Genomic DNA, 25,560 nt, shown 5'->3' with positions numbered 1-25,560 from the left:
GAGCCAAAGTCAATAGCTGGCGGAAATTTTGCACAGCTAATACCAACGTCTATGGAATCCTGCATAAACTAGCTACAAATAAAGTTTACAAGCCTGACCAGCTTTATGCCCAAGCAGCCAATAACTCAGACACCACCAATCTTGCAGAAACCACAGCATCTGCTATCCTTAATGCAGTTTTCCCCGCAGATAACCCGGATGATGATTCAACAGAACAACAGAAGATACGGGACAACCATTCCATTCCTAACACACCAGACGACATTCCCTTCGACTCAGCTGAAATACAGCAAATCTTCCGTTTTCTTCCCATAAAAAAGGCTCCGGGACCAGACGGTCTAGACTATGCTATAATAAAGGTGGCTTACACATCCCGCCCTACCTTCTTCGAGAAATATTTCAGCAAGCTCTTAAAATACCAGATCTTCCCAACTGCTTTCAAAAAAGGAGAAGTGGTCCTGTTCCTGAAGAAGCAGAGATCCCCAGATGACCCAAGCTCGTTTCGGCCAATTTGCCTACTTTCGTCTCTGGGAAAAACTTATGAAAAATTACTGGTAAACAGACTTAAATTCCATCTCGAGCAGACCAACTTCCTCAGCCCACGGCAATACGGGTTCCGAACTGGCTTGTCAACCACGCATGCCCTGAGTCATCTTAAAGATAGCATAGAACAAAATAGAGGCAGAAATCTTCACACGGCATTCATATCCCTGGACCTGCAAAGCGCCTTTGACACCCTCTGGTGGCCTGCTATAAAGCAAGTACTTAGAAAGGCACAATGTCCCAAAAACATCTTTAACATCATCACGGACTATCTACATGCACGTAGCCTCATAGTAGCCAACAACAATGGCTTCACTATCAAGCGGCAGGAAAGAGGGTGTCCACAAGGCTCTTGCGCCGGTCCGTTGCTCTGGATAATCACCTTTAACTCCATACTACAACATGAATGGCCTTTGCACACAGATATTATAGCATACGCCGACGATGTAGCCCTTCTGGTGTCTGGCCGCACAAGAGATGAACTGGAACGGAATGCCACAGAAACCTGCTCGATATTCACGGACCTATGCAATAAACTTAAGTTAACCATCTCTCTGCAAAAGTCCGCAGCCATCGTAATTCCACGTCCTGGCACAAATCCCACAAGACGTCCATGTATAAAGCTACTGGGCAAGAACTTAAAAATAACGAAGACGATTAAATATCTAGGAGTCACTTGGGATCAAAGACTCACCTGGTTACCGCACCTCCAAGAAATACGTACAAAAAAATCGACCATCGCAAGGAAAGCCAGGCAATTTCAAGGGAGAAATTGGGGACAAAACCTCCATATCAGGAAACTATTATATCTGACAGTGGCAGAGAGAATAATTCTCTACGCAGCAGTCATATGGGCACAACCAATGAACAGCCGAAAGACCAAGCTACTGACCACAATTCAACGGCCGTTTGCATTAAACATCTGCGGAGGTTATCGCACAACAGCGTCCAGCGCCGCCACGATACTTGCAGGCCTGCTGCCATTACACATAAAGGCAGAGGCAGAGGCTACCTATGTACGAATCACTCATCACAGACAAGAAGCCACATATGCAGGAATTACGTTCAGAACAACAGACTATGAACTCCCTGGCAGTGTGCAACACATCCACCCTGCCATCAAAGGTAGAGGGATCCATGTCAAAATCCAACATCAGCCATCGCACTCCAGACAACGCACTTCCTGTGCGATTACACAACTGTTCACTGATGGATCAAAACATGATCAGGGAGTGGGCTGCGCGTTTGCTCACTACGAACATGGCACACTAGTAAAGGAATGGAAAGGACATCTCACTAACAGCAATAGTATTTTCCAAGCAGAGGCACTAGCAATATTGAATGCGCTACGACATGCCCTCAACCTTTCCCTTACCAATGCGACTTTTTACACAGATAGCATGTCAGTGCTACACGCACTCAGGGATCATCACCACACTTCACCCATCATCATAGATATACAGCAACTTTTACGCAATAATCATCAAGCCCGCTTTAACATGGTATGGGTAAAAGGACACTCCGACAACGAAGGGAATGACGTCGCAGACCGACTGGCTAATGAGGCTGCCAACAACATCCACGCTCAAACTATAAGTGCCCCTACCCCCGTCTCACACCTCAAGAAAACCCTGTGTGACATCTGTAAAGAAAAGTGGCAAGAAGAATGGAATAGTGGTGACACAGGGAGAAGGACGTATAACTTCCTACCAAAGGTAGACACGGAACGTCTTATAACAATAGCCCCACTGACACAGTACATAACGGGTCATGGCCCATTTCCATCTTATTTTATGCGTCATGGCATCTCAGCATCTGACAATTGTGTCTGTGGCATGCTAGGTTCTCCCGAGCACTATCTATTTGACTGCAGTCTAACAACAAACCACCACTTACCACATCCAACGAATGATAGAACACTTTACTATCGTTTCATAATCAAACACCCGCCAGCTATAAGGAGCATCTGCGCAGTTGTACAGCAAATCAACGCCCTAGGGCAAGACATTTGCGAGCCACAGTAGCATGGTACTGCAGACAATGTACTCAACTATTAGATATTCGCAGTATGTGCACATTCTGTAATACACATTCCACATTCAATTTCGAGCCTCGTGTTAACATCTGCTTTCAATAGCCACCAACTTGCAGATATAATGTTACTGACATGTTTATCAGTGTGAAGCACTGGGCACCCAATGGAATGATGTGTTATCGTAAATCGAAATATATAATATCCGTACAATGCACGAATGTAGTGTATGCAACAAAATATGTAATTCATGCAACAGAAGCCCCTAATGAAAGTATGTACATTATGTATTATGGGAACTGAGCATATTTCCGCACAGCACTACTGCTTTACGCACACCTTACTACGTCTTATATGTTTCCTCTGAGTGTAATATTTGCATTTATGTGCTCTACGTGTTTCCATATGTATTCTATGTGTCATGATATGTATTTTCGTGTGTGTTTCTATGTCTTTATGTTACGTAATTACGAGTGTGTTTTTATGCTTTTACGTTTAATTTTGTATATCTATATGTTTCAGCTCATATGAGTGTTTTAGTGTTTTAATGCTATCCTTTATATTCTTTCTAAGTTACTTTGTGTTATTAACAACGTCCTATGTAAAAACTACCCGACATCTAGCCCCTGTATGGCCATGTAAACTCCTGGTGCAGCCTCACGGGACTCCAGCGAGTTGCTTCTTCGAGATAGTGGAGGACGTGGGACATATGCCTGTTTACCTATGTTATACGTCAGGCGTCCCCGTCCTCCGTCACCTGCCTATATTGTAGAATTTGGCACTCCTTTGACTTTTTAAGTGAAAATATATCGATGTGTACATGGACAAAGTAAAGGGAGTGTGCAATGCAAGTTTGTGCAATTGTGGGATTTTTTTTAAGTGAAAATAGGTCGACGTGTACATAGATAAAGTTAAAAAAGTGCGCAATGCCATTTTTGTGCAATTCGAGGATTTTTTTTTAAAGTGAAAATAGGTCGATGTGTATGTGGATGAAGTCAAAGGAGTGTGCAATGCCATTTTTGTGCAATTTGGGTTTTTTTTTTAAGGGAAAATAAGTCGATGTGCACATGGATACCGAGTTTGTGCAATTTTTTGTCTTGTTATTTTGGCTTTGTGTAGTGGCGATTTTTGGTGCACAAATTGCCGCTTCGCAAGCCAAAATAATGAGTCAAAGAATTGCCCAAAATCCGTATCCATGTACCGCAAAGTTTCGCCAAGGGGTAGCCTGTACTATACTTTTACCAATTCATCTTTGCACTACACAAAAGAAATATCCGCTTACCTTATTTATGAATTAAAACATGTCTTTAGTCAAACAAAATTCCTTAACAGTATCTAAAAACTTCCTAAAATTATCCGAACTAGAATCTGTTTACTGGTGTAGCCACCTAAATTCATAAAATAAGAGTAAAAAATATTTTTCGTAGCGCCATTATCGTTTGACCATACACATATTTTTTCCCACAAACAGGACACTTAATATAATGGATAATAAGTAAAACTTCATTTACATACCAGTCAAGTAATGCTATTTTCCCCTTTCTTTCCAAATCTTACAGAAACTTCAAATTAAACGTACTACATTCAGCCATTTTACCGTCTAAAACGCAAAACAATATACTTCCTAACCAACACAACATCATAAGCTCTTACAAATTTACTTCAATCATGCAACCGATTATGTCATAATAGGGTTTCCATAACATTCAACTCTGGCTACCATAAATGAAACAATTGGGCTATAAATGAAACAACAATTTGGCTAGAAATGAAACAACAACTTGGCAATAAATGCAACAACAACTTTGTGATAATACAAGGGGTACCCTTCTCTCTACTCTAACAATTTTTTGTTGTTCAAGTTATAAAATATGTAAAAAGTTGTGTATATTCATAAAACTTGTAAATAAATGTATATAACCATCTTAAACGATTTTGCTGTGGACAAGGGGGAGATCCTGTCTTGGGGAATTTCATAGTTGTAGGGATGAAGTGGTCAGCCTTTTTTTTAGTTGTTTAGTATTTAGTTTGTTTATGAAAAATTACTTTTATGCAAGTTCTGGTATTTATTAACATTTTAATATTTTTTGTTTAATTTATAAAACATGCAAAAAGATGTATATATTTATTCTTTATACATGTATTTTTCGAGTATATACATGCATACACATGTATTTTTTATGTATACATGTATTTTTTTAGTACTCCAAAGCAGTGGGAGGATGATCTTCTAAGCAGTGTGAAAGATGCATGAAACAAAACAGGTTGAGAATACTGTTGTAAACAGCAACAGTGTGTTCCTCTAACCTGAACTATATGTGCTTTTTGAGTATGATTCTTGTATCTGCGTTATGGTACTAGGAGGCTTCAGCTTCAGTGTCATTTTATTAGCTAGTGATTTGCTAGGATATTCATTTGTCTTCTCATTAAAATTCAGAAGAATTCTGGTATGCATGCTACTGCATTTTGAAGCCAGTACTTTTCTGAAGACTGGAGAGTATTCAAGATAAAGATACGAAACTGTGAAATTTTTTTCTATTTATCAGAATCCAACATTTATTCGAATAATTTACTACGAAGAAAAATCTTGTATATTTTTAATCCATCATCTCAGAAAGTGACCTATGAAATTAAACAGTTCTAAAATCAGATTTTAAAACAATTCGAATGACTGCATGATAGTAAAACTTAAATAAGCATTAAAATAGGAAATTCAAAGGGTGCCATAAATATATTTTATGTTATGTTCTAGAAACTGTGAAGAAAGTCAGAAAGCTGTGAAATTAGTTGTAGAGCTGTGAAGAAAAGTCTAAAAATATTCTCAATTATAATTGTGTATTTTATATGGGAAATGATAAAATGAAGTGAAGAATCAGATTAAAAAAATATGATTATCTCTTTAGTTTAGAAGGTACTGGCTGATGATAAATATGCTAGGTTTGTTGACTATAAATGCATAGCTTTTAACCCCTTGTTTTTCGATGCATCTTCCTGTAGATCAATGACTCATCTAGCTTATAATTTTTAGCCTTTACTAATGAAAGTGTGTTTCAGCAATAAAATTAAATAGTGAAAATCAATTTATTTTTCGAGATAGAGTTTGCGCAGTTTAAATTTCATTATTGAATTCATAAAACTCAAAGTGTGTGAATTTCATTTCTTCACCCTGAATGGTTCTCAGTAAAATTTTTCCTATTAAATTTTGCTTGATGTCAGTTGTTTTAATCTTCTGTAAACATTTATAGAATTTTTGTATGAAGATTCATTCAAATGTTTAGTCAACAGATGTTTGTATTTTTGTTTGTTTGTTTTTGTTTTACATCAGTATATGATACAGTATTAAGTTTATCCATATAAAAGTATATACATTAATTATTAACTTTATTTTGATTGTGTTTAGAACTACTTTGATAAATTAAAGCTTTCTTTTAGTAATCAGTATTTTCTCAGTATATAAAGGTATAAGAAAATAACTAAGCAGAATTTGCTAATGAATGTAAAATTTTTAAGATTGTAGATGTCTAGTGTCAAAGCAGAAGACAACTTTATAAAAAATAAACTGTACGAATCATAGCCAACATGACAACACTTTGACGAAAAGCAAACTGCTGGTGAATCTCTCTCTCCATATGGTCTGTAATATCTCGTAGGGGAGAAAAAAAGTGCGACTCAATTTTACAAAATGAAAACTTTGCACATTGTTTCCATAGCAACAAAATGGAGTATCGCCTTGGTGAAGGAAACTGAACAGTACAACAAATGTAACTGAAATTATACAATAGTAATTTTGGTGGTTGTAGTTACAAAAATAAAACACGTGATCAAGTATGCTGCATAATAAAAATATTGAATAAACAGAATATAGTATATGTTATATGTAGTAGGTGGTAGATGAATGTTGACGGAATTTGGTATATCGTCCCAATTTTGTCACAATTTAAGGAATAGTTGACGTGGTGTATTTCAAAGCATCTGTCTCCTGGAAGAACAGTTTAATTCTTACTGTGCACAGATATGATAAAAGATTTGTCATGTTGCTTAATGACAAGATGAGTACCTGAGTATAGTTTTTGAAGAGACTTGACAGATAATCATGAAAGCTAATCAAATGCTCATGTTATAAAGCAGCTCGAATATCAGAATCTGTCACACAGAAGCTCTTTTACAAGAGCGGTGTGATGTTCAACTGCTGCACAGCATACCTGGGATCGAATCTCTAGGTCATTATCATCTTAAATAGCTTGTAAAACTTGTGCACTGCTGCACTTCTCAATGGTGCTAATGGATGGTGACATGAGCAAACACCTATATACCAAGCAGCACCAATCAAGCATACCACCACGTGATAACCACACTACTAAAATATTAACATAATGTTAGTATCAAATTTCAAGTAGTTGAATAACTTGAATCATGCTTAAGTGATTAGTTATTGAATTTAAATCAATTTCGAGTTTTTTTCTTTTTTTTAAACTGTGCTGCAGAGCTGTATGAAAACTTCCTTGAAACTCCCAGTTTTTGGTGTGAGAAACTGCTGGTTTTTCATATTTCAAATTTGTCTTCTATAAAAATGTATTACTGTTTGTTGTTTGTAAATGTATTACTGTTTGTAAAATGTAGTACTGTTTACATTGAATAAATTATGAAATTTAGCCACAGCTTCTCAGCTGAATGTGAATGTATCTTGACTGGATATGTCACCATTCACGAAAGAGTTAAACTTTTGTTACAGATGAGCTGAACTCTTGTTTCATCTGTTATATACTGTAGATGTTTATCTGAGTTACAAAAATTATAGTATTTAAATTTATGCCCTCAAGAGAATGGATTCTAGCTCATTTATAGAATTTCTCTCAATGAAAAAAATTTAAGCATTCATTGGACATTCTAGGGGTTAGATTAGATAACAAAAAAGAATTAGCATTTGTACAGATTTTGAAGTTATTGAATTTAATTATATTAATTTAATTATTGAATTATTATATTAATAATAAAGCTAACTAAAATAATTTCCAGCAAAGTATCGAATAAATAAGAAATCATGAAATATTCGAGGTTTTGAAAAAATTCTGAGTTGGCTGTTTCCGAAAAGTGTAGTATTTTAAGCAAAGTAGACTAACTTTTCCGTCATCCTGTATATTTGCCAGATTTGTTCTGAAGTGACTTCATTTTGTTTCAAAAAACTGGACTGCCATTAATGTGGTGCACATTGCAGTAAAGATGGTAATTTGAAAGTAACTGCTTAAGAATGGTTTGAAAGTTCTGAGAAAAAATATTTTTTTCCTTCTGCTGGATGGATGAATACTTAATGGAGCACTGTGCTAAGTACATTGAAAGGAAGGAAAATTTTGTAGAAAATTGAGAAAGTTAAATATTGTCCTTGTACATGAGTGTTAGGCTTAAAGCTTATTGGATGTCCCTTCATACTATTTAAATAGGAGCCATTTTTTTCAGAAAAGTTGTATGGAAAATGTCACTTATTGACACTCATATTTGTTTGTTGTACTATAATTAACCAACGTGCAGTTATATGTAATGCCTCTTCCTACAGTATCCTTAATGTGATGGGTGGGATTTAGATTGGCTGCATATGTTTTGCTATTGTCTATGACCAACAGTTGCAAAAATAAATGCTGAGTAAGGACTTCTGTGGATAAGGTTTACGTCAAATGAGTGAAATTATGATCAGTATGACCAGTTTGAAGAATCTTTATGCTGAATTTAATTGATGTTCCTGTACTTAAATGTATTGTTATTGAATTTATATTTTTATTAATATATATATATATAAAAGTTTAATATTTTGTAATAGAAATTTGTATAAAATTTTTAATGATATGTAAACTTATCATGGGCAAAATTTAGTCACCCTTCATGGGCAGAAGCACAAATGTATTGTTGTTACAAATGGAACAGCAGGCATGTCCTGTGGACATCACATGGGAAATTTTATCTGTGAGATTACAAAGTCATGCTCAGGAAGTGTTGTTTTATGTGGCTATTTTCCATTAAGATGTGGACATACAAACACGTGATAGAATGCCAAAAAAGATGATTGTGTTTGGCTGTGCCGATCACAGTGAGTCAAGCAGTCAAATTTATTGGTATTTAGAATTGAGTATACCAATGGTTGAATGTAGTGTACCATTTTAAATATGTGCACAGTGTAAAGCTGGCAGTGGATCTGTGATGTTTCAGGAGAGTTTTTGGTAAAAATATATTTCAGGGTACCCCTTGGTTAAAATTGGCTATTTTTTTATGCCATTCCTGCTTACATCCAATGCCCTCCTCAGTAAAATGACATCCAAATCATAATGCAATATAACATAATTAAAATAAATATATAATCTAAAAAAATCTGAAATGTTTCCGATCCAAAGGGGCATTTTGTTAACATTTTGTGTGTAACCTTTATTTATTAAATATCATGTTCTTTGCACTTAAACCATAAAATTCAGTTCAAGAGCAATATAATTTAAAATTGAGCATATCTTTAGAATTTCCAGTACACAGTCTCGCACGCTGGAGATGATTTTTTTTTTTTTGTACAGCATTGCCATTGCTCGCTCTGAAATCCTCAAGTTTCTTAATAAAAAATTCGTTAAAGTTTTACAAAATATGAAATCGATAATAAAACAAATTCCAAATTTCAAATTTGGACTTCCAGGTGCCCCTATTTGCAGTAGGATTACATCATTAAAAATTTGACCGTTGGTTTATCACAGTGGGAGAAACATACATACATTTATGCAGATTCTTCATTATTTAATTTCTTCAAATATAATATAGGGCAATAATATTTGGTGGCAACAGTTTGAAAAGTGAAACGGACGTTCAGAGTGATTCGGCGGAAAATCGCAAAACGAAAACAATTTGATGGCTCTAGGTATATATAGGTCTTGAAATATATGTTCTCTAATCTCTGCGTTCAGAAAAGGAAATATTGACTTACTTTATTTAAAAATTCCTGTTTCTCTAATGTGTGACACACAGAATTCCTTAACAACATCCAAAAACTATTTTAAATTATCTAAACTAGAATCTGTATACTATTGTCACCACATTAATTTACAAAAGTAGGAATGAAAAATATCCTCCGGTCTCTCGGTAGCATTTCTTTCAAAAATCCCTTTTTATTACACCCCACATACCTTCCATAGTGTTGGTATGAGCTCCAGTTTCGAAATCCTTAAATCTCGCTGCATAATTTACTGAGAGGCGAACGAAGCCATTTAAATCTTCATTTATACACTAGTCAATCAATGTTTTCTTTCCCAAGCATTCCAAAGTGTACAGAAACTTCAGGTTAATCGTACCACCAGTATGCATTTTATGGTGTGAAGCTCAAAATAAGCGATGTAGTTTCTAACCAACATCCATACCTAAGTAAGCCCTTACAAATATTTTCCTATCAGTCAAAATCACTGCAATTACATATTACAACCAATCACATCATAGCAGGATTTCCATAACATTCAGCTACTCGGGTTACAATGAAATGATAATGATGATTGTAATGAAACAACAACTTAGTGATAATTCAAGGGGTACCCTAAAATATAGACTGAGTTTTTTTTTTTAGCTACGATGTAGGCCCACTTGATGGATTTGCATGCATTAGCAAGTTTATTTAAGCATTCTTAAAGATCAAGTGTTGCCCATCAGTCAACATCTTAATGTCTTAAAGATCAAGTGTTGCCCATCAGTCAACATCTTAATGAAGGTTATGCTGTCGACACTCCGTGCAGTACTGTACTCAATGCGGTCGACACTCCGTGCCCTACTCTACTCAATGCGGTCGACACTCAGTGCCTCCATGCCATGCTTCTGGCATCAGTAGAGTTCACAGGGCATGATGGACTGGCATGATGAACACTCACAGATCCTCTGTCATTTGTGCTAAATCATCTGATCTTAATCCTATTGTAGAACCTTAGATGCCTTTCCTAACTGAATCCAGGTGGTTATTAGGCCAGAGTCAGACAGTATTAATGCAATTCCTCTAGTAGTTAACTAATTTTAGGCCTTGTGAATTTATGTACATATATATAAATGAAGCAGATGATTGAAGCATTTAAAAGTATTAATGATTTATATTTTGACCTCATTTAAAATGTTTTTCTTTTATTCTTCCATTTTAGTGAATTGAAATGTGTAACCAGCTGCAGAAATGACTGTTTCAAATCAGTTAGTTGTACCCATTACTTTATGGGGCAACAGAGCTCCAACTCACTGTATTTCAGCAGTTTACTTAACACGTGATCACAAAACAATTGTAACAGGATGCAATGATGGGCGAATTTGTGTTTGGGATGTTTCAGATAATTTAAAGGTAAACTTGTTTTCGTCAGTAGTTGTAAATTTGGAAAAAAAAAAAAAAAAAAAAAAAAAAAAAAAAAACTCTGCCATTTTATTAGTTTGTGATATTTATATGTTAATTAAATTTCATTCTTAATCTATTAGTTGACATAAATCAGGTTTATCTTAACTTATTTTGCTTATGTTTAAAATCTGTCCAATACTTCTCTTTCACCTTCTTCTACCATACTTTGTAAATGAGACAAGTTTTAAATAGAATAAGAATCTAAATTTAAAAAATAAGGATTTGCATTGTGAGTATTTTAAGGTAACACTTGTGGCTGTACCCAAAGCACATGGCGTTATCTGAGCCAGTGAGTTGTCTTTTTGCTGTACCGTATTAGGTAGAAAGCCACTGAGCCTGATACTAGGATAGAATTTAACTTGTGAATTACACATGATCTGAATTTATGTATTGTATGTTTTCCTCACAAGAAGTGGAAATCATTTTGTTTTAAGTTTGTTTTGTATTTCAAGTTGAAACCTAAATGATTATAACTGTAATTGGGTGGGTAATGAATACACATATTTCTATGTAGCATATTCATATAAGAACTTCTAACAGTTTTACTTCTAGAAATGTCATTCTCAATAGACCTTTATACCTGCCATGTTTTCCTTTAAAAAAGTTATTCTAAATATCTATAGCCATACTGGTGTAAATATAGAAAATTTTATTGGCATAGGTATAGAAAATTCTAATTGCCAGTAATTGATGTTGAGATTACTTTTATTTTATTTCTTCAACAGATAGCAAGCAGTACAAACATCTCAAAACAAAGGATTAAATTTTGTAGATATAAAATTTAATTATTTCGCTGTAACAATTTTTTATTGTTACTAGCATGTTTTATTAAATATCACTCTGTACTCATTATTTTTAGTTGTCTGCATTTTGCAATACACACAAGTACTTATTTAGAATTATGTACAATTTTCATTTAATTTCAAATTAAGTAAGGTAAAATATGAGGAATTGACCGGAAAGCTGTAATCAAGCAGATCGATTTAGCACCAATTATGAATAAGCAGATTATAACAACACATGCATAACATCTTGCTTTCATCTGTTCTAATCCTGACTCATTCTCAATATGCCGTGTTTCGTTTTTATAGAGAACAATGTGTTTTTTCTTACATTAAAAAAATCATTAAAATTTGGAACCTGCCTTCTATAGAGCATTGGTGGAGTTTTCAAACTTATGGAATCGTACCATAAAAAAAAAGTGGTTATTAATGGAATGATATAGCCAGCTGAATATGACCAGCAAAATGTTAAAATACTGGAATGGTTACCTGTAGGAAGTTTATACTCAGTGCCTTCTAAGCAGAGCTTCTGGTAAAATCAGAGGGCTTAACAGAATAGTAGAAATTGATAAAAGCCTCTTTACAGAGTGGGTCAAATACTGACTGTTAATTAAAGAGGCACCAGTACTTTCAGAATTCGGAAAGAATGATTGGTGCAACTTTAGTGGGATCTCTACCAACTTTCGTGGTTCGATGGTAGTTAACTTTCATGGTGGACAGGATAATATAAAGCAACATAGCAATTGCCGACATCCTGCAGAGAAGGAAGTTATAAGGAAACAAAAATGAATCTTGTAATACTCCTTAGTTACTTACTTGAATTGTAAGTTTTTAAAGTAAATTCTACAGTGCATTTACAAATTATTGTTAACGTTGCTTTAAAATAAGCATTATTGATGAAAATAATGTATTAAATTAAGGAGATCACCACTTATTCCTAAAATAAAGTATTAAGTAAAAATAATTGAAATTATAAATATTTAGATGTATTTATGGAATACAGTGGTGGTTTACACAATGAATGTAATTTGTTTCATTGTGGTATTTCTCATAGATTGTTGTAGAAATAATTTTATTAGATTCCCAGGCCCTGTCCAAAGTTGCAAAGGATAACAGATTTCAAGGAATATTAAATGCATTTGCAATGTTCATTGTACTTCTGTATCTACTTCATTATATTCGGTTTAATGCAAGTGAATAAAGTATTGATTGAACAAAATAGGTGCATTTGAATGGTAAAAGTGCATACAAGCAGTAAAAAAGATATATTTGGGTAGAATATGATTAAAAAAATCTTGTAATTAAAAACTTTTCATGTAATGAATTGCTTTCACTTGGAGTTTTAATTAAATGCAGCTATCAGCTTATATTATTATTCTATCTTTTAGGAAGTATACAAAAACTGTAGTGTTTGATTTTTAATTGTGAACATAATTACTTTAAATTTAATGCATTCTTAACTTAATAAGTATATCATTTTATATTAATGGAAAAGTTTATGTGTAATAAAGGAAACTTAGTTTAGTCACAAAGTGATTAAACATTTTCATAAAATGATTAAGTGTTGTTTACTTATTCATTGTGTTGAATTAAGTGTCTACTTTTTAATTTACCTTCAGTACAATACTTTTCTGTAGTGTTCTTAATTCTATTTTGTTATTAAAATGTTTCAGATTGTTCCTCGTTGCTTATTGTTTGGACACACTGCGCCTGTTCTATGCCTAACATATGGAAGCATTGCTACGGATAGCACGCTTTTGGTTAGCTCATCTGAAGCTGGGTAATAAATTTTTATTAGCCTAATTACTATGTTTATGAGCATTTCTAGTTACTTCATGTATTTGCATAACGAATTACTTATAAACTTGTACATGGAGTTTTTGTGTTGAGGGGTTTTCAGGTTTCAGGGAAGTCTTTCTTTTCTTGTGATGTAAAATATTGTATTATTTAAGATTCCTATAGAACTCTATATATACTATTATCAAAAAATGGACCCAAATTGATTACGTAAGGTGAAACGTGGTGTTTTTAAGTAATATATTATTATATATCTTCATTTATAAAACATAACGTTTTCATCACATAAACTTCTAAAGTTATAGAAATTTATTTTTAACCTTTAAAGTTCTCTTCCTTTGCATATGGCACCAAAGATTTGTTTTCATACATTTAATTCATTAAAATGTGTTGCATTACGTATGCTTTGTATGTATAAAGGGAAAATGAAGATCCAGATGATTCAGCTGAATCACTTTGAATGCTGCGTAGATTTTGATACTGAAGGCTGGAAATAATCAAATCTGGATATTAATTCAGCAGAAAGTGAATATTATTGTTACTGATAAATTCTAATGCTGTTAGTAAATTTTATAAACTAAGGATACAAGGTGTCTGGGAAAGAAGTGATGAAAAAGAAAGATGCATATGACAAAAGTCAGTCTGTTTATTGCATTGGGACTTATATAGCTGGACATTTATAACTCAGGTTGTGTCTAGGCAATACACTCATTCCCCACGTTTTGAAAGCATTGCTAGTGTGAGCAGTTCTGTTGTCCTTGTAGTGTCGCTTTGGTTACATCGATTGTGTCATCATCAAGTTTTTGATCATGTTAAAAAGGGAGTAACGACATGAAGTCACTGTGAAACAATGGTCAGTTTTTTTGTGAGATTCGATATGAAAAATGTAAATAAATATTATAAATAAGAATAAACAAAGTATTAATTTTATAAATAAGTATAAATACATTACAAAGTCCGAGATCTGGACTCCAATATCCAGACTAATTTAAAATTCGTACCTCAAAATCACCAACAATATTTTTTTTGTATGCTTTACGTATGTGTGTTTGATTTTTTCCTCCTAATAAAACATGTGGAAGAGTCTCAATTAAAATACCTTATTATTGAAGAAACAATGATGTTATCTTAAATTTGCGTGGTCAATAATTTGGCCCTGTAGCTGCACATCTGCTTCGCATACATCTGAAACTGAAACATTTTACAAAGAGACAGTTGATTTTACAATTACTAATATTTTATATCCCTGATGCAATCTTCCGAATAATTATTTGTTATATTTTGCTTTCATCACTGCTTAATGAAAAAATGTTTTGGATTTAGAGAAAGCACTGGGATCCAAAATTTAGGGGCGGCAAAAATTTAGAACTTAGGGAAGTGCTTGGTAGCAGAATTTAGAACCCGATTGCATTATAGGCGGTAAGATATTTAACGGTGGCCCTCAAATAGCCTTAAGTATATGTAGGAATTTGTTTATTCAGGACTCAGATAAGCATGTGCAAGAAATAGACATAAGTATAATAAGTAATTAAACTAATACTATTCAGGCTTAATTGTCTCTGTGCACCATAGAAGCAAAACAAAATTTAGCAGAACAATTTGTATTTCGTCGCCAGTCTCATGATACATAGCCAATAATGCATAGCGGATGCTATTAAGCTTAGCTACATGTATGCTTTAATGATTTTAAGGAATTTCAGTCAATACAGCAGATTGCACTATTCCCAAACTTTCTTATTTGATCCAGCTTATTATTTTTTGCAGGCTGTTTTTCTTACAGCAAGTTTATGAAAATCAAAGTTTGAACTTTCGATTATGTCGAAAAGAGTTTCTAAAAGCATGTTTCGACGTCCATTAAATAAAAAGTGAAATTGCTGCAAAAAATTGTTAAAAGTACACCTGTCAAGTGAAAAGGATGGATATGAAAACTGGATAAAGGTGTATCTGTCTCTTAAATCATGACTGAATGGGTCAGACAGCATCACAGCGAGGGCAAGCCATTGACACGGATCCAATGCTAATTGCTCAAGCTAAAATATTTCACTAAGAAACGAACTTAAAAACTGAGTGCACATATTTGACAGGTTGGTTAACCAAATTTAAAAATCACCATGGTATAAGGCAATTAAGAATTTCAGGTGAAAAACCTTCATATGATACTGAAGCTGCTGAACTATTTGCAGATGAATTCATTGAACTTGTTAACAGTGAAAAGTTATCTCTAGAACATATTTACATCCAACTAGTGTCAAAGATTCCAAAGCAAGACTAACAACTTTAGTATGCGTAAATGCTGCAGGAACCCACAAGTGTAAATTTTTTGTAATCAGAAAAAATACACTACCTCAAGCATTTAAACGAGTAAAGATTTTCCCTGTTGTATGTCATGCAAATAAAAGAGCACACATACACAAATGTTAATGAATGGTTGGTTTGAAAATCATTTCCTACCTGAGGCTCAGCACAATTCGTTTGGTTTACCTGATAGTGCAAAAATTGTTCTGACTATGGATATCAGAATACTGAGCATGCTGAAATGCAAATATAAAGAATTTTTTAAAGCCATGTTAAATTTCTTGAATAATGTCAAGACTCATCAAGAATTTTTGAAATATTTTCACATAAAATCTTCTGTGTAGAGCATCACAGATTGTAGGAGGATGTGCTTTGTGATATTGTGGGAAATAATGCTTGGCGTAATTTATGGCCATCTACCATAAATAATGCTTGGCATAATGTATGGCCGTCTACCATATTTCATGGTGAGGATGATGACTAGATAACTGTAAATATGAAGGTTTTTTGGATATCAAAAACCAAAGTTGAAATTTTCATATTAATGGATTTTGTAAAGAAATGTGGAGAATTCTAATAAATGAAAATGATAGAACAGAAGAATTTCATTGCGATGATAATGCCCCAATCATCAATCAATTACTGGAGGGCTAAATCTGTTGTATGATTCTAGATCTAGAAAATACTGCTACTGATAGTGAAGAAAGTGACAGGTTATTGAAAATGAAAAACTTCCTATTGGTAAGTTAGTCGGAATTCTCGACATAGCAATTACAGGACTTGAACAATGGAGCTTTGTAACTGAAAAAGAAATTATGTCTGTCTACAGAATTAAAGAGAAAATATTAGTACAAAAATGCAAATTAAGCAACTTGAAATAAGTAAATAAATAAACAAATAAATATTAAACTTTTTATGTAAGTTTTGTTACCCCCTTTAGATCAGGCTTTCTTAAACTGTGGAGGTTCACAGGACCTGCAGCAGGGGGTGGCCAAAAATTTTAGCAGTTTTAATATTTCTTTATCTTATAATAATAATTTTACAATTACCAAATATTTTTACACAATGTATCTGAAAATAGATAAAGATAAGATAATACAAAGAATAAAACGAAAAACGTTTTGACTGTTCTTTTTATAATATAATCGTTCATCTTCCTTGCTTTGCACTAAGTGACGAAATGACAGCATCATTGCTGTCATTTTTTCACTTACTTATTTAAAATTTTCACATTGTTCTATGTCTTAAAATTAGAAATTAAAGTTAATGACCTAAAACTGCAATAGTATAATACAATACAAGTGAAAAAATTGACAGTTTCACTCACGCATGTGTCGGATTTGCACAATGCTTATGGGGTCCCACAAAATGTTTGTACATATTATGGGGTCCTGGGGGTCGCAAAAAAAATTTTAATGATAAAGGGGGTCACGACTGAGAAAAGTTTAAAAAACCCTGCTTTGAGATCATAAATGCTTCATTATTTCATAAATGACGATTTCATGTTTCTAATTTTATGAGCTTAATTTCTTCATGCCATCTTACTAGTTTTAAACTAATCATCTAATATCCGAAAAAAAATCCCAAATTCGGAAACAGCGAAGTCCTGACGAGTCCGGATCTAGGGCTTCGTACTGTATTAATTTTAGCGGAATCGGAGAAGTGTCATTAGCATATCCCTACGTTTAAGGCTCTTCAGTCCTATTGTCTGCATTATGTGAGCATGCAAATCTGCAACATTGACCACAGGTGTTTAATAAACTTTACCAGATCTTATAGATTGAAATGTATAGAAGTTAAAGAAATGTAATGGGGTCTAGTCGCCACAGAAATCTAAAGGGGTTAAGTCTGCTCTCTGCCAGTCTTCCCAGTGAATAAAACTTTGAGTTCTTTCAATATATGTAAACCACTCTGCAATAAACACATTGATTTCAGGTATGTATGTCATTCTTTTCCATTACTTCTTTCCCAGACACCCTGTGTTTGTTAATTTAGTGTTTTGTTTCATTTACTCATTTTCTTCAAATAGTAATAAAAAAAATGTCCCCTTTGTTCATGGTACTGAAAATATGTACATTGTAGGTGGAAAAATTGCAACATTTTCATTAAATCATATAATTTTTTAAAAGTTCATGTGATGTCAAAAAATGAAGGACTAACAAAATTTATGCAACAGAAGTTTTTCAAATATGTTGTTGCATAAATAGAGTATTGTTACATGAATTAAGAACAGTATCAAAAGAAAGGTTTTTCTTAGTTTGTGCATGAGAATACTGTTAGCAAATATTTGTGCTTGCATACAAGTAGTAGTTCATAGACTACAACTTATGTGCAAGCACAAATATTTGCTAGCAATATTCTTAGTTAAAACTTTCACCTTTCAGTTACAAAGCAGTTAAAACTTTCACCTTTTTTCTGATTATTAGATGAAAACAGTATCTTATTATATTTACTTTCTTTTGCTTGACCAAGCATTTTAAACTTATTCTAAATTACTTAAAAATCACTGCATTTTAAAAGAAGGTTTTATGATTAATATAAGCCATTAATAAGTAATTCTGCCTAGCTTAAAGTGCTTAAAAATGAAATCATTAAGTAAGTAGCAGTTTTTTTTTTTTTTTTTTTTTTTTTTCCGGTTTTGCAGCTGAAGATGGTGGTTCGGTAAAACCATCGAAACTAGTCCTGTGAAAATTTTGTAAATATAACACTGATTTTTGTTGTTTGACTTCTGAATTAGCAGCTATATCTTTTAACCTTTTAAATTTCTGTTTTGTATTTTTAAATATATATGGTTATTAAGAAGAAATGAAAGTAATTTTTCATATTTCAGAATACAGTACAAAGTCCGTAATCCGGAATGATCTATAATCCGGATGTCAAAGCCACAAACTTACGCATGTGCGTAAAGCCAGTAAAGCGTTTACCCATGCGTGCTTCCGATAGTGAAGAAAGTAACAGAGAACGTTATTGAAAACGAACAAATTTCGATTAACAAGTTAGTCGGTATTCTCGACACAGCAATTACAGGACTTGAAGAGTGGAACTTTGTAACTGAACAAGAAATTATGTATGTTTATAGAATTAAAGAGAAAGTATTCGCACAAAAAACAAAGCAACTTAAACGACTTACATTGAAAGAAATGTTTACGAAAGTAAACAAATAAATATTAAACTTTTTTTTGTAAATTTTGATACCCTTTAGATCATAATTGCTCTTTATTTCATAAATTATGGTTTCATATTTTTAAATGTATAATTTCTGCATACCATCTTACCAGATTTAAATTGATGATCTATAATCCGGAAAAACCCCTAATCCGGAATCGCCGAAGTCCTAACGAGTCTGGATTATAGACTTTGTACTGTACTAGGCAACATAGTAGAATTTGCTATATTAATTTTTAGAAGGAAATTTTGTTTAATTCTAGTAATGTTCTGCAGTATAATTTTGTCTTTTAGCATATGGTAAATGCGAATTCTAACCCAAGAAAATAAGCTATGCACTAGCTATGCATTTGCAGTATTGAATTTTATAGTCCATTTATAATATTTCTGCTTTTGTATTTTTATTGTGAAAAATAAATTGATGTACGCTTTCTAATTTTATGGTCCATTTCCAATGTTTTTTCTTTTATTATGCTGCATTGTGACATAGATGCTAACTGTGGCATGCATGTTGCATGTAAATTTTGAAATGGTCATTAAGCCTGTTCCCAGGATGTAAAATTTGATGCTAAATAACTTCAGATATAATTGAGCTTTGAAAGTTTTTTCCTGATTTGTAAAGACTTCGAAATATTAATGTATAGCATTTTTTATTTAAGAAACTAAGCATTTTGTATTTTGGAAATTGTGAATTGCATTAATTGAAATAATTTAGTTTTATTATAAAATCTGATTTAGATTGTAGTTCATTAATAAAAAAGATCATAAAAATTATCTTGAATTAAATAGAAACGTAGAGGGACTGATAAAAAAGAACAACTCAAAATGCATAGATGAGAAATATGTTGCTGATTTTTCCTAGTGTATTGCAACTGTTTGTGTTGAGCTACCGGGACTAAATTTTAATATTGAGAGATTTAAGAACTGGGAGAGATATTGTTAATAATAATACAAAATAATGTATGATATTTATATGATTCATGTGTTCATACTAATAAACTGACATTTTATGTTACTGAAGTTTATTTTCTTGTTATCTGTGAAAATTGCTACAGTGTGACTTAGAGCTAGCTCTCAATCAATTTTTTAAAGATATTTGATTTGTGTTTCATATTTTTGTTTTTGATTTTTTCCTTTAGAGAAATGTCTTTATGGGATCTAACTGATGGGCGTTGCCTTGAAAGTGCCAAACTTCCTTATATTCACACATCTATTCATGTATGTATATAATTTTTATTAATTTTCAGTTGCCTTTTCTAATGTTTCAAAATGAATTTAATTTTTTGCTCAAATTGCATCATATCAACTTTGCTGTAAAATACCACAATTTCATTTGAAATAAGATAATTTCTAGCCTTTCAATTTTGATAAATTGGTGGAAAATACTATTGGCTGTTTTCTTTATTACCAAATAATATTGACTTAGCTAGTTCTTTTCAAATCAAAGCTGATTAGCAACTATGGTAGAATTTGATCATAATTCACTTTGTTCTTTGCTCTTTTTACACCATTGAATATTAAAAAATGTCATAAAAAACTTTTCAGTTTAGGTGTGCTATAAACGAATGTGTAGAACTTTTTTTCGTTTGCACGTTCTCTTTTATACCTATAAATTGGAAAATGAAGCTGGCTTTAAGCTAGGTAATAACCACCAGGTCCAATTTTCGATATGCATTTTGTCTGAAAAGGTGCTGAATATTACCTCTGGAGAAGGTAGATATTTAATGATGAAATAGTGTTTTACGTATTATAATGAAGGAGCTTGCAGTTGCATAGGCTGGGTCAGCAAACCATTATACCAATTTGTGAGTTCTAAAGAGACAGTTTGAAAAAGGAACAATCTTCTTTCTTATAGTCAGGAGACTAACAGCCTATCTTTGTGAAAGAAGCATGACATAATATGTAAGCTATTTAGGTTCACAGCAACTTTATATACATATCCTCTTTTTTGGATGTTTATCAACTAGCTATGGTAATGGGGAAGGCATATTGTGTAAGAATTTCATGAAATTCATTTTTCTGGCCATTTAGATAGGTCATCTAAACCAGCTCTGTTGTACACATCCAGAAATGTTTGAAATACTTTGTCTATATAACCTGTGCAAGAGAAGGATTAATTCATCTGCAAAATATTTTTTGTTTTTGTCTCAAAAGTAGAATAATATTGTACAAAATTTTTTTGCAAAAGAGCATAGGAAGCACGTAAAATTCCGTCATTGCTGTTGAAGATTTCGTTAGTGTATTGCATGCAGTGACGTTTTTTATTTTTATCCCTACAGAAATTTAAATGCACTTTAGATATGTGTTTAGCATATATTTAATATACAGAGCTGATGTAAACTGTGAAGATGATGATAAAAGGAAAAAACCCATTATATTTTGCACAAGTCTGTCTAATAGGTTTTAAATTTGTAAATGATACTTTAATAATTTCATCCTCACTAATATATGCACAATTATTAATTTTATTGTCATGTTTAAAAGTAATTTGATTGATAACATTTTTCTCTACTCAGGTTTTCAATCCTATAAACTAAAATAAAAAATTAAATTGAATCTAGTTGATAAAATGCTTTCTGATCAGGAATATATATTACAGGGGCTTTCTGATCATTGTTAAACCCTGTTAGTCATGAACTATATGCATGAAAGGCAACAATAATTTTGGAAATAAATTTTGAAAATCATTTGAATTTGGTGGCATGCTAAGAATTCTTAACTAAACTGTCTTAACAGTCACTAAATAACATTAAAAAAGCAAGAAACATCCATAACATTAAAAAAGCGAGAAACATCCATAACATTAAAAAAGCGAGAAACATCCATAATAAAACACTCTTTTCAAGAAATCTTCCCCCTGTCTGTTGTTTTCTCCCCATATGCACAGTTATCTGTTTTTATTTGGAAAAACAGAGTTACACATGCTGAACTCAGTGCAACTTCCACATTGAACATTTGAGACTTTTTGGCCAGGGTGCAGATAATCCCAAAATACCTTAATATATATTACATTAAAATCATAAAATTAGTTCAGCAATCTGAATTATACATTTGATCAAATTGGAAGAGGAGTAGGCCAAAGTAAAATTTAAAATAGGCAAAAAAGCATTAAGACATTTGTTATTTATGTATTAATGTAACCACTTTGGCTGCTTTTTTTTTAAAGATTCGGCGGATTTTTTTAGGTGAAAAGTAAGGTACTTATCTTGTGCAAGATGACGATTTTTACGACTTTTTTAAAAAACGGTTCACATACTATTGATATTCATCCTAATTTGGCAGTCATTATCAGTATGTCAAAAGAAAATGCATTTTAGAAATTTAAAATACAGATATTACTTATTAAATAAGGATTAATACATTAATTTTTTTTTTTTTTTTTTTTTTTTCAAAATCCTTCTGAAAATTTTTATTCTGGTTTCTACCCAAATACATAGTGGTCTGTTTAAAAAAAAAAAAAAAAAAAAAAAAAAAAAAAGAAGAATTTTGCAACCTGAGCATCGTGCACCATCTGCTTACCAATTGCTTCATATTCTTGTTCCCTTCATTCTCTTTTTACCATTAGTCATTGGTGAGCTATAAATACATTCTTTTTAAAATAAGATGCGTTGTTTATATTATTGCTATACTTCCTCTTTTGGCATTTATTTTACAGGTAATAGTAGTTTTCTTTTCATCCTATGTTTTTCATGCATTACAGAAGTGTTAGACTACAAACTCTTAGTAGTTTAATCCTAGGCAGGAAGAAGGCAAAGGCTGTTAGTTGAGAGTTTTTTTTAGACTGTTCAAATTGGTTCATTGATTTTAGCCTTTGTTCACTGGGGAAATGTGATTTGTAATATTTAGCTTATAGGGTTCATTTTCAGTATAATCTTTTAGATCTTGAACTGTTTTTAGCTAACCATATTCATTTACAAAAATATTTATAACGTGAAAACAGTAAAGAAACTTGCCAAGTGAAACTTAAAATTAGTAACACAACAACCTGGAGTTTGGTGTAGATTTATGTCAAGATCTCACACATAGAGATCTTGACGTAAATCTATGCTAAACTCAAGGTAGTTGTGTTACTAATTTTAAATTATAACGTGGTGTAGTAAATGCTCTGGTTTATTTCAACTGGAGATCGAGGAGAAAATTATGACTCTGTAACACATAAAAATATTATTATTCCCTGAATATCCATCACAGTGTATATAGTTAAATTTTAACAAACACGTATAAAAGTAAAAAAGCAAATTTGAAGCCAAAATAAAGAAAAAAGCCAAAAATAATTTTTAAAAGAATTTTTAAAAAAATGTGTAAACATATAAAAGATTTAATTCTCGAACTAATCTACAATATCATTTAAATTCAGAAGCATAAGCAAATCAAGTGCAAAACCAAACCATGAAAATAAATTCACTAATTTAGCAAATTAAATTAAAATTAGACCAAACAATTTTTTAAAATGCATAAGTGAATGACTGTTGAGTAGGCAGGAGACAGACTTATCAAGGGAAAGTTGCTTCCAAACCTAACTCTCCAATCATTCAATTCGTATTTCGTCATTCATGCAGGCAAGGGTAAAAAGTCAAAACCAAAAGTAAAAAGAAATACCAATAAAGTGGTACCCTTAGAAATTAACATTTAAGAATTAAAGTTCTAAAAGGAAAATACTAATGAAGTCTTTTGAGAAACAAGCAAGTAAAGTCAAGTATTAAATTAAACTTTTTTTTTAAATCAAATTTTTTAAAAATTTTTTTATAAAAAATAAAAAATAATCTAGAAACTAATGTATTTTAGAAATCCTACAGTAACCTCCCCGACACAAATATGCATATCAATAAAAAGAAACTTAAAAAAAAAAAAAAAATGAAAGAACTAGACATAATCCATATAAACCAATAAGAAACAAAGAGAACTAATTCACAATTAAATATATATATATATATTTAAATATAATTTCATATTTAGAAAATACTTAAATACTACATAAAAAATACTTAAGCAAGTAAATAGTAAGTTTTAATTCTAACTTACCTACTATATGAGTGTCGGGGTCTGCAAAAGTGTTGTTAAAGAGAAGTAAGTGTGTTCTTCAAATTATATAGATGTTGCTTATGTACACTGGTGTGCAAAAATTAAGGACAAAGTTGAAAAATTAGCATATCAGCTGAACAAAGAGGCAGAGCGAACAGAAAGACCAATCAGGAGATTAAGTAAGGTGATGTACGGTAGCACATGCGCAGATATGCAGGTAGACGTAATGGGGGAGTGTCTGAGTAGTATAAAGCATGCTGTCGATGTAAGATCAGTATTTCTGGCAAAGAGATTGCACGCCGTATAGCAGTTAAAATCACACCGAGTTGCTGCCTCAGCGAGAAATGGTGAATAATCAATCTGTTAGATGACATCTGGATGCTTTTACCCGAGGTCGAATCATTGGGAAGTTGGAGGAAGGCCGCAGTGTGACAAGTGTGGCTGCAGAGTTCGGAATTGCTCACAGCATCGTTTCACGACTTTGGAGACAATTTCAAACTACAGGAACAGCTATCCGGGGGTTTAGTAGTGGTCGTCCACGAGGAACCACACCCGTAGATGACCGGTATATTGCCTTACAGGCCAGAAGAAACAGGCGGCAGACAGCGGGAGAAATCGCTAGACACACGGCACAGGCGACTGGACGACCGATATCGCGTTTTACCGTGGCCAGAAAACTGCACGGTGGTGGTCTGTTTGCACGACGCCCTGTACGGTGTGTACCTCTAACGCCTGCCCATCGGAGAAGGCGTTCTTTGTGGTGCCGGGAACACCAGAATTGGAGAGACAATGAATGGGGACGAGTACTCTTTACAGATGAGAGCAGATCTAGTCTGAGTAGCGATTCTCATCGCATACTCATCTCGAGAGAGCGGGGAAGCCGCGATCATCCCTCGAACATCATTGAAAGGGACAGGTATGGAGGTGGCGGTGTTCTCGTTTGGGGAGGCATCATGCTTGGTAGTCGTACAGACCTTCACATCTTCGACGCAGGTTCAGTCATTGGGACCCGTTATTGTAACGAGATCCTTCTTCCATATGTGCATCTTTTTAGAGGCGCTATGGGTCCACAGTTCCTTTTCATGGATGACAATGCACCATGTCATCGCACCGTAGCTGCCGAACAGCTCTTAGAGAGTGAGGATATTGAATGTATGGATTGGCCGGCACGATCTCCGGATCTCAATCCCATCGAACATGTATGGGATTTTCTAGGCAGACGCTTGGCAGCTCGTACCTTACCACCAGTAACGATTCCGGAGCTTCAATTGGCACTGCAAGACGAATGGGCAGCAATGCCTCAACAATTCATTGACACCCTCATTCTCAGCATGGGCAGACGCTGTGAAACCTGCGTAGCAGTCAGGGGAGATCATATCCCCTATTAAAGACCGGATGTTTCTTGCTGGACACCCATCACAGGGATGTTTCGGCCTTCAGTCGCATTGCGCTCCATGCTACTTTTTCAGTAAAGCTTCTTTTTATCCCTCTGATTTCTCTTTTAGTAAGTGTTGCTTACATTACTCATATCCTTACGTATT

The 25,560-nt window shown here is 33.3% G+C and overlaps 1 protein-coding gene across 6 annotated transcripts in view; it reads left to right on the top strand.

The window, feature by feature from the left end:
* Rbcn-3B (WD repeat-containing protein Rbcn-3B) overlaps positions 1–25,560 on the top strand; it is a 130,200-nt gene that overhangs the window by 8,370 nt on the left and 96,270 nt on the right. For all 6 annotated transcript variants that reach the window (XM_035354307.2, XM_035354304.2, XM_035354305.2 and 3 more), the window contains 3 exons: positions 10,717–10,907; positions 13,414–13,520; positions 20,137–20,215. In XM_035354307.2, the coding sequence (XP_035210198.1) occupies positions 10,746–10,907; positions 13,414–13,520; positions 20,137–20,215 (348 nt within the window). In that variant the 5' untranslated portion in view covers positions 10,717–10,745. The remainder of the gene's footprint in view (positions 1–10,716; positions 10,908–13,413; positions 13,521–20,136; positions 20,216–25,560) is intronic.

The sequence above is a fragment of the Stegodyphus dumicola genome, chromosome X1, assembly GCF_044657685.1.
Source record: "Stegodyphus dumicola isolate Sdum_Otavi_A_Nest chromosome X1, ASM4465768v1".
NCBI lineage: Eukaryota > Metazoa > Arthropoda > Arachnida > Araneae > Eresidae > Stegodyphus > Stegodyphus dumicola.
Note: the sequence above shows the minus strand (reverse complement) of the source record. Positions and strands in the feature narration are given on the sequence as shown.